This window comes from Nematolebias whitei, chromosome 1 (genome assembly GCF_014905685.2).
Source record: "Nematolebias whitei isolate Nwh7 chromosome 1, NemWhi1, whole genome shotgun sequence".
Classification (NCBI taxonomy): domain Eukaryota; kingdom Metazoa; phylum Chordata; class Actinopteri; order Cyprinodontiformes; family Rivulidae; genus Nematolebias; species Nematolebias whitei.
Window position 1 is genome coordinate 79,554,112 of NC_056498.1, and position 10,907 is coordinate 79,565,018.

Genomic DNA, 10,907 nt, shown 5'->3' on the forward strand with positions numbered 1-10,907 from the left:
TTTTTTTTTTTTACATATGCCAACAACCTTTTAAATACACTGTCCATACTTATCACACCTGCGATGTTAAAATACACAGTCTCTAGTTTCTGTTGCTTCATTTAATGCTGCAATGTGCATTTAACCTTGCTCAAGGGCCCAGGGTGGGGCAAATGAGGGTGGGTGGAGTCAGGCATGTATGCTTTACCTTTCCCACCCACATTTTTGTTGTTGGTCTGGGATTCAAACAGGTGACCTTACAATTACTGGCTTGCATTCTCTAATCTCTGCACCACCACTCCCACCATTTGATGCACAATGAAACAAAGAACAAAGAAGACCCAGGACTGTTGAACAGTTAGAATCCCACACCAGACAAGAATGGGACAACAGTTCACACCAAAAACTCCTGCAACTTGTCTCCTCAGTTCCTTGAAGTTAAAAGAAGAGCAGATGCTTCACGGTTGGAAATATGGCCCTGGAACAAAGTTTTTGAGATGTGCTGCTGCCATACAAATTTCAATTATCACCCTACCTTTTCAATAACAGGTGGCAGGCAACAAGTTCATCACGTACTCAAGTGTCCCTCCCACGCCACCTACACTGTCTGACAAAAACTTCTTTTAAATCCTTGCCTTTTTTGCTGTAGTACTGTCCATGTAAAACCCCAACCCTAGCTCCTAAACAAACGCTAAGGTCACCCCCCCGCCTCCTCGTCTTCCTACCCCGCTTCTTATGACACTTTGCCACTGCCTCTACACTCATCGGTTCCACACCACACCAGACCAGTTAAGGACCTGCCCACTGCTGGTACCCACTCCCCACTCAGCCCAGTTTATGTGACCATCTTGTTTGTGGTTCCAAGCAAATGATTTTGATATAAGCAGAGAGGAGCCGTTGAGTGGCCAGTGGAGCTCCATCACTGGATGACCCGCCCAGCACAAACATGTCAAGTCTTCAGGAGTTTCCATAAATTATATGGATTTGTCCTCATTTTGCGAACGTACAGAGAAAGTCTTATAGAGTTTTCTAAAACTTAGCTTCAAATTTATTTAATGACTCAGAGCCAGCCCATAATGAAATGCTATGGTTGCAAACCCCCACACACACCTCCTGAGCCTCTCTGCTCCGCCCCACCTCTGTTGCAACAGACAACCCCCTCTGCCACCATTGTTTGAGAGTACTAAAGATTTTTAATCTTATTTCATGGATTTCTGAGGGTCAGTACTGTATACAGGTAACCCCAAAGGGGTTGACATGTACGCCACCAATAACTGCAAACTAGATCTGAATCGTCATTTCCTCTCTGATCGTAGTAGAGTGTTACTTAGTTTTTTCTAGTTTTCTAGTGCCTCACGGTGGCACAGCTGGTAGAGCTGCCGCCTCTCAGCAAGAAGATTGACGGATAAAATCCCAGCCTGGGGCCATTCTGGATGGAGTTGTATGTTCTCTCTGTGGGTTTTCTCCGGGTACTCCAGTTTCCTCCCACAGACCAAAACCATGCATGTTAGGCTGATTGGTAACTCTAAATTGTCTCTAGGTGTGAGTGAGAGAGTGAACGGATCTTCGTCTTGTTTGTCTCTACGTATCCCTATGATGGACTGGAGACTTGTTCAGGGTGTCCCTGTGATGGACTGGAGACTTGTCCAGGGTGTCCCCCACCTCTCGCACAGTGACTGCTGGATATGGGTACCAGTGAGCCGCACAAAAGGAAGAAGCAGGTAAAGATAATAGATGGATGGATGGTTTTCTAGTTTCTACTTCAGTATGGCAGCTCCAAAAACACTGCTTTGGACTAAAAATGAGGTCTGGACCTTTCTGTCTATATTGGCGGATGAGAGGATTCAGCGTGAGTTGGATGGCGCTACAAGAAACCGCCCACTTTGCATTGAAAATCCTGTCTACAGAGCTGGGAACCTACCTTTAATTAATTCCCCCAATGAGGATTACTAGAGCACAAAAAAGTCTCAGTGTAAATTCACCTCCACCTGGTAAGGACCGATAAGACAAGAACCGACTCAAGTTGCGCTCATTACTGGCATAGCTGCTTTAGCCTGTACCTGCTCTGGGCCCTCCTCCCCCTCACCTCACTGCTCAGATACTCATGTGAGCCCAAGATGTGCGAACAGCATGTAAACAACCAAAGCTCTTGGGTGCCCAAGGAAGGAGGAGAGGAAAAGTAGACAGAAAACTTGACACAGACAGAGATACAGAGGTAAAAGTCAGGAAATTATTTCTCTGTTGCAGAAATAATGTGCTTTGCAGATCAATAAACAGAGTTTGGACTTTATAACAACAAATGTTCTGCAGCAGCCTGAACTGACATGACAACTAGTCCTGTGTTCGGACCAGTACCAAGACTTGTTGTTTACCACCTACATTCACAAAGAAAACGAAACAGTTTTGTGTTTTATATCATCTTATAGCTTTAGCATCAGGGGATTTTGGTCAAGGTTTATGGACGTATTTTAACTACTATGGCTGAGAATGTTAACTGCCCATGAACCATGTGTTTGAGTTAGCAGAGAGTTCTTTTCTCTCTCAGAGTGAACGAGAAGCTGATTTAATGCTGAGTGCACAGCTGGCAGTCCAAGGACACCAGTCTGTCTGTGAGCCGGGAGCTGATAAGCATATACAAACAAACCTCGCACACTGCCCATGGCAGATTCTCATGACTCCATGCATGTAGAACTTCTGCACATCTGTGTAACCTGTTGTGAAAGTCTGCCCTTGCAAGTCATCCATCCATCCATTATCTTTTACCCGCTTCTTCCATTTTGGGTCATAGGGGTCACCGGTGCCCATGTCCAGCAATCACTGTGCGAGGGGCGGGGTACACCCTGGACGGGTCTCCAGTCCATCACAGGGACACATAGAGACAAACGAGACAAACAACCATTCACTCTCTCACTCACACCTAGGGACAATTTAGAGTTACCAGTCAGTCTAACATGCATGTTTTTGGTCTGTGGGAGGAAACCGGAGTACCCAGAGAAAACCCACGCATGCACTGAGTGAACATGCAAACTCCACCCAGAAGGGCCTCTGGACCAGGATTTGAACCAGGGACCTGCTCGCTGAGAGGCAGCAGCTCTTGCAAGTCAAACTTGTAAAAAAAATCTCCTGTCATCGAGTGTGGCTTTTTTGAGTAAGTAAGATGGATAGAAAACATTTTTATCCAACATTTAGAAACCAGGTTGTCCAATTAAAACAGTGAACACCATTATATTGAATTTGAAACAGAACATCATCCAATATTTGCTGATGGCTAAGATGGACACCTCTATGTATAAGTCGTGGAGTGAAGCGGTCCATGGGGGTCCAGGGGCATACCCAGCAAAATAAAATAAAAAAAATCTACTCAACAATATGCATTTTCTAGCCATTTGAAGAGGATTAATAAAACAACAAAATCAGTATATTATGGATGTAGCACACTGACAGCTGGTCTGTAGGCTGAACTTTATCTGAGGTCATACTTGAAAACTACATTATTCTTATCTTACCGCATCAAAGTGTACTTTTATTACGAAATATCCTCTGCCTCACACAACACCTCATGTAGTAACAACATATATCGTGAGAAACCCACAGAACAAATTACCTCCATCCGCCTGAGAAACCTGAGGCTGTTCTACATCATAAATCAACTATTACACATATAATGTAACAAAGTACAATTTATTTGTTGAGGGCAGCACGGTGCCACAGTTTGTAGAGCTCTTGGTGACCTCTCAGCGAGCAGGTCACCCTGGTTCAAATCCTAGCCGGGGGCCTTTCTGGGTGGAATTTGCATGTTCTCTCCGTGTTGCGTGGGTTTTCTGCAGGTACTCCAGTTTCCTCCCACAGACCAAAAACATGCATGCTAAACTGATTGGTAACTCTAAACTGTTCCTAAGTGTGAGTGAGGGAGAGCATGGTTGTTTGTCTCTATGTGTCCCTGTGATGGACTGGAGACCTGTCCAGGTGTCCCCTGCCTCTCAGACAGTGACTCCTGGATATGGGCACCAATGACCCTCGCAACCTGGAATGAAAGAAGTGGGTAAGGATAATGGATGGATGGATGATGGGTTGATGGATGGATGCATATATGGATGGATGAATGGACAGATGTATGGACTGATTGATGGATAGATGGATGGGTGGATGGATGGATAGATGTATGCATGGATAGATGCATGGATGATGGACGCATGGATGGATGGATGCATGGACAGATGCATGGATGGATTGATGCATGGACGGATGCATGGATGGATGGATGGATGCATGCATGAATAGATGCATGCATGGATGGATGCATGGATGCATGGATGGATGAATGCATAGACAGATGTATGGATTGATTGATGGATAGATGGATGCATGGATAGATGCATGGATGGATGATGGATGCATGGATGGATGGATACATGGATGGATGATGGATGGATGGATGGATGCATGGATGAATGCATGGATGTATGGATGGATGCACGGATGGATGTATGGATGGATGCATGGATAATGGATGGATGGATGCATGGATAATGGATGGACGGATGCATGGATGATGGATGGTTTTACCAAGAAAAAAAGATGATTGAGAATCTTTTCACTAAATAAACTACAACTTCCTAGTAACAAAGTTGTGAAGTCCTCCTACATCTCATGGTGCACATGTGCACACGCCCACAACAAAGAATATGGAAATAAGATGCAACATCTGCACATATCCAGATGTGAAAAGACAAGAATCATTCATAGAGACAGGTTTAACAAGACCAACCAGCTCTGAGAACTGATGAGAAGACGTCTGCTGAGATATTTAGATCATCAATTCATTAAGAAAACACAACCTCATCATCTATAGACCAATTTTTACTGAACATATCTTTAATATATCAATTGTGGTTTTACCAGCACATTACTTCTTATTTATTTAGTTATGTGAAAGAAATATTTAATGGACCATTAAATCAAATCTAAGATCTACATTTAAGATTTTAATTTAATCTAATTTTTATTCTAATTTAATCTGAGTGCTACACTTAAAATGTTTTTTATGGGGGAAAACAAATGTTTGCATGGGCCAGATTTGACCTGCTGGCCTTGAGATTGATGCATGTGCTTTACATGAACTAACAGAAGCAACATCTGGGCTCACAGTTATAATAAATAAAGAAGTGGATGAGGAATAACATTTAGAGTCAACATGAGTGAGCTGAGAAAATAAAAACAACAATAAAAAGCAGACAAATGTGGAACACTAACTGAACAGATTAAATTTTTTCAAACTTCCTGAGAAATGTGAGGTTGGAGTTTCCTCCAGGACAGTTTTCATCTCAGCTCAGGCTGCAGAACATCAGCTGGAGTTAAAATGTCCAAACAGTTTATTGATGAGCAGAACACGTTCATCGTTCTGAAACAAATGAATCTTTACTTTTTTACTGTACCAGTCTTGCTCTCCCTCCTCTACAAGACTGACTCACTTGTATTGATGATATCTCTTTTCATGTGATGCAGGTAAGACATTTTCATCTGCGACGAGTGCTCAAGCAGTGTGCCTTCACCAACATGCTCACCACAGAACATCTGTTGATGCTGGAACTGGCTCCAGCCTCCTCCTGATGTTGTTCCAGTAAGAAGGCTGATTACCAAACAACATTTCCAGGAGGATAAATAGTTCCAGATGTTGAAGACATTTCCTTGTTTTGTTCTTGCTCCTTATTGACCCAGATTTACATTATGTTAGAATTTAATCTGCTACATTTTTAAGTGTTGTTCTACATTAGTGTACATTACAACCCCTCCAGTGTAAAAGTAAATGTTTCATTTTTATAAGGCGGTTGTTGTAACTGTAGCTTTCTGTCGCTGGAGGGGGAAATGTCCAAATGTTCTCCTGATGTTCCGGCTCGCCACAAACTCCACACGAACACCGTGTTCCCTTCAACAAGGAACGTCAGAGGTTCCGACAGCTCACCTGACCTCTGCACCACCGACCGGAGCCCCACGGCCAGCCCGAGCAGCACCCCCGCCAAGCACATCTGGATGCCGAACAGCTGCGTCCGCTTCTTCCGCCAGCGGTTGCTCCTCCGCCGGGTCAGCATCCCTCCTGCTCCGGCTGCCATCCCCGGCATCCCCTGGACCACCACGCGGGTCATGGCGTCCTTGTGTCGGCCAGCGGTGCGGCGGCAGCCCCCCCGGTGGTGGAGCAAAGACAGGACAAACTGGGGCGGAGGGTGGACAGGGACACCGGAGTTACTGGACGCAGGAAGACCCGACAGGCTTATCGATGGCAGTGTAAAGAGAACCGCACTTAACAAAATCTACACATCCGGTGTGGCGTTTCAAAATAAAACACAAACGATTTATTAAAATATGAAGGAAAAATAAAAAAAAAAAGTGTTTTAAGTTAGGCGTGGGAGAGTGGGGAATGAAGTATCAGCTGTGCCTCCATAAATTCATTAACGTACGTGTGTGTGTGTGTGTGTGTGTGTGTGTGTGGGGGGGGGGGGGGGGGGTATGTGATAGGCCACTGAAAACAGACTTTCAGAAATTTCCATTTTGTTGTTCTTGTAAAAGGCTAGCACAGTCGCTCAGTTGGCAGAGCTGCTGCCTCGCAGAAAAAAGGTTGCCGGTTCAAATCCCGGCCAGGAACCTTTCTGGGTGGAGTTTGTATGTTCTCTTTGTGCTGTGTGGGTTTTCTCCGGGTACACCAGTTTCCTCTCACAGACCAAAAACATGAATGTTTGTCACAAATCCAATTGTCTAGAAACCCAATGTGCAAGCAGGACTCAGTGGCAAATCAGATCCATCCATCCATCCATCCATCCATTTTCTTTACCCGCTTATTCCATTTTGGGTCACGGGGGTCGCTGGTGCCCATGTCCAGCAATCACTGTGCGAGGGGCGGGGTACACCCTGGACGGGTCGCAAGTCCATCACAGGGCCACATAGAGACAAACGAGACAAACAAACATTCACTCTCTCACTCACACCTAGGGACAATTTAGAGTTACCAATCAGCCTAACATGCATGTTTTTGGACTGTGGGAGGAAACCGTAGCACCTGGAGAAAACCCACGCATGCACGGAGAGAACATGCAAACACCACCCAGAAAGGCCCCTGGACCAGGGTTTGAACCAAGGACCTTCTCGCTGAGAAGAAGCAGCTCTACCAGTTGCGCCACCGTGCTGCCCGGCAAATCAGATAATAAAACAAAATTGATTTATTATCCACATGGAAAACATAAAGATGCTGACGGAGCAGCAACACAACTCAAACAGACACTGGCAGTAACAAGGCCACATAAGAATTGAACTGGTGTAACTATTTCACTTAATGCTCCAATACTGAGACACAGGAAACACAAACATTTAAAGGGGAGACACTAATTACCAAAGTACAACACACCTGGTGAGAAGGCAAACAGGTGAACAGGGCAGGCACAGCTCCCTGTAATGTTAGGCTGATTAGTAACTCTAAATTGATGGACTGTACTCTGGAGACCTGTCCAGGGTCCAATGACCCATGTGACCCAAAAAGGAAGAAACGGATAAAATATAATGGATGGATGTTCTTGTAAATAGCAATTTGAAAACTGAGGCAATATGAGAGTGAAGGAATCACCACCTGATGATCTGAGTTTCTTATTTTACAGCTAATTTGACTGATTCTGTGACATGCAGAGAAAATAAATTGTAAATTATAAATTGTCCTTACGACTGGCTTTTTGTCCTTTTCCCTAAAAAAATTCATATGTCAAATGTACATCTTTAATTTGAAGGGATACATTAACAAAACTTTTACTAGAAACAAGCTTTCTCAAGTTAAATCACTTTTATTTTTATATTTTTATTTGCTTATTGCTCTTTTTTGTGGAAAAAAGGGGTATTATAAATGTCTAAAACTGGGAATAAAAAAGGACAATTATTATGAGACTCTGTATCATAAGCTTGAGGTTGTCCTCATTCAGGGGAACCAGAGGTTTTATTTAAGTTTCTTTTTTATTATTTAAGTACACTTGTATTTTTAATTCATAACCGTGTAAAAATAATGTTTGTTTTTAGTCCTGATTCATGCTCAATAACCCAGGTAGAAAAATCTAACAAGGTTATGTCAGGTCATCTGGACAGATTCTTTTAAGTTGAAACGTTTCGTTCAACAGTCTCAGTCAACAGTCTCAGTCATAACGTTCTCCCTGAACTTCTAAAAAAACTCACATTTGCTTTTTCTGCTTCATGCTCAGCACACAATGATACCAAACTACCCAACGGCATGTTTGTTTTCTGTTAAATAAACTGAATGGGTAATGAAAAGATTAAAGACACTTGTGGTGCTAATTAAAGTCACTTTGTTTGAAAAATGACCACAGTGAACAGATTAATAGTGTCTTTAAGGGTATAAAAAAATCTGTCCATAATATTTTAGCATATCTTGATATAATGAATAACAAATTATTTATTTTCAGATTTTAGGCTTTGTATGCATCTTTTACGTTCGTGTAAACACGGTCCAGCGTGTTGTTCCCACGTGTTAGAATTGCCACATGCTGATAAAAGCTTGGGAGACAGTCCTTTAGATTCACATGATTTAAGTCTCCGGCTACCATGTAAAGAGCCTCGGGGTGTTTGTTCTGCAGCGAGCTGAGTATATCATGTAGCTCCTGTAGTGTTTCATTAGAATTAGCGTCCGGAGGAATGTAAATAACCGTGATGAAAGTCACTGTGAACTCGCGGGGTAGATAATGAGGCCGACATTTCACTGTTATTTGCTCCAAAGCCTTCGAGCATGAGCTACTTACAACAGTACAGTTCATGCACCAACTTTTACTCCCGTAAATGCATACTCCGTCTCCCCGTGATTTTCCCGTTAGCTCGCTGCAGTGGTCCGCTCGAAAAAAACAGTCTGTCATCCAGCTTGAAGACTGTGTCCAGCATTTCACTTGTAAACCACGTTTCTGTGAGGCAAAGCACTGCACACTTCTTCATCTCTTCTGAGGCGCTCGCTATCAGATGAAGCAAATCCATCTTGTTGTCCAACGAGCAGATGTTCGACAGAAAGAGAGACGACATCGGGAGTTTTCCGGATTTAGCGTTAGCTCGTAGCCTCACCCTTACCCCCACCCAGCATCCTCTCCTCTTAAGCTGGGAGCAGTGCTTCCTCTTCTGCCCACTGGAACGCCTCTGCTGCAGCTTCCAGGTAGATGACTTTAAGATCTGCATTCTTCCGAGCATAGTTTTGAGTTTGTTGCTGATTTCTGCTATATTTTGTGGCAAATCCACTCCTATTCTCATCAGTTCGGGGCCACCTGCATCATGAAGGACCCCACTCACGCAGCACACACACTTTTTGCCCTGATCCCCTCAGGCAGGAGGTTGCGAGGCATTAAGTGTAAAACCAATAGACTGAGGAACAGCTTCTACCCTGAGGCTGTTAGACTCATGAATATCTACCCAGAATAACCACTGTAATGACACTTTAATTGGTGATATGTGACTATGCTGCTGATTATCCATGCTGCTGATTTCTGAGCCGTAAGCTGCTATATTCATACCCATCTGCTCACAACACTCATGTTCATGCTGCTGTTTAATACACTTTATATTATTATATTATTATTGTTTAGCTTATATCTTAGATCCTTGTTTACTGTTTCTTTTTTATAGACTTTATATTTTTTATATTTTTGGGTGTAACTGGGCCTTGTGTACACAATTTCATTCCACCTCATGTACCACATGTGATGCGAATGACAATAAAGTCTCCTTGAACCTTGAATCTAAAGGCATGCTGATTAGACAAATGCCTTTGAATCTCTTGTCAAGAGAAATGAAGTGTTGTTTTAATTAGCTGTAAGCATGTTTGTGTAACGGTGTGTTCATGAGAATTCAGATGTCTGTTTGGAAACAGACGTGCTCACAGTTTGCCCATTTGTTTCAGCTCAGTTTGTCACCATCTATTATGCATGCTGCCAGTGTCACGGTGTGATGGTAAAGGAGATGAGGGTCATTCAAACAGATTTGTTGGCAGTAAATTAGCTCATTTATTCAAATAAGCAGTTTCTTCTTTGTGCTTTTGTCTCAATGAATTCGTACTTCTCCTTATCCAGGTGTCTGGTCCAGATGGGAGAGCTTAGGGGAACATTCTGTGCAGGGTGGAATACAGGGGTGGAAAGTAGCGCATTACATTTACTCACCTTCATAGGCGATATTAAGTATATAACTGTAAATTAAAACCAGGAGGAGAAAAAATGCACACTGTAAACCTGCAGAGATTGGATCGGTTCCTTACCAGTCAGCCAGTGTTTCATCTTGCTAGAAGTGATGATGAGTGTTAGGATCTGTGTTCTGGCTCCTTCTCCTGACCCTTTTTGTTATTTCAGGGCTGCTGAGCAGTAGTTCTGGTGAGCACAGCTGATCCTCCTCAGCTTCTTGTCCAACCCTTTAAGAGGCTGAGTTACTTCAGTTTTCCAATGGATTTTTAGTCACCAACAATAATTAACCTTCAGTCCCTATTTTGAATTTTTGAAAATATTTATCTTACCTCTGCTCTTTACAGAAGTTCCTGAATATGCTTGCTCACTTGTGGACCTTCTGAAAATCCTGATCTTCTCCAAGCCTGTCTCCTCTGAGATCCTGCAAGACATTTTTCTTAATTGACTCAGTTCTTTACTCCCAGCTTGTCTGCTTTCAATATACAGCACCTGGTCTTTGGTACTCCTGGACTCTTTCTATTATGAGCACATAAAAGCCTGACAGTACCACCCAAGATCTGGAAAACACAATAATACGAGTAAGGATTGATCAATCGATCCTTAAGATCCTAAGATCTTAAGATATATCTTAAGATCTTAAGATCCTAAGATCGATTCCTTCCTTCCTTCCTTCCTTCCTTCTTTCCTTCCTTCCTTCCTTCCTTCCTTCCTTCCTTCCTTCCTTCCTTC

At 43.1% G+C, this 10,907-nt stretch overlaps 1 protein-coding gene across 1 annotated transcript in view; it reads right to left on the bottom strand.

Annotated features, from left to right (window-relative positions):
- The window catches only part of slc24a3 (solute carrier family 24 member 3), a 68,387-nt gene extending 62,319 nt beyond the window's left edge, over positions 1–6,068 (bottom strand). Inside the window, exon 1 of the mRNA XM_037687700.1 lies at positions 5,942–6,068. Coding sequence (XP_037543628.1) covers positions 5,942–6,068 — 127 coding nt within the window. The remainder of the gene's footprint in view (positions 1–5,941) is intronic.
- Between the last annotated feature and the right edge of the window lie 4,839 nt (positions 6,069–10,907).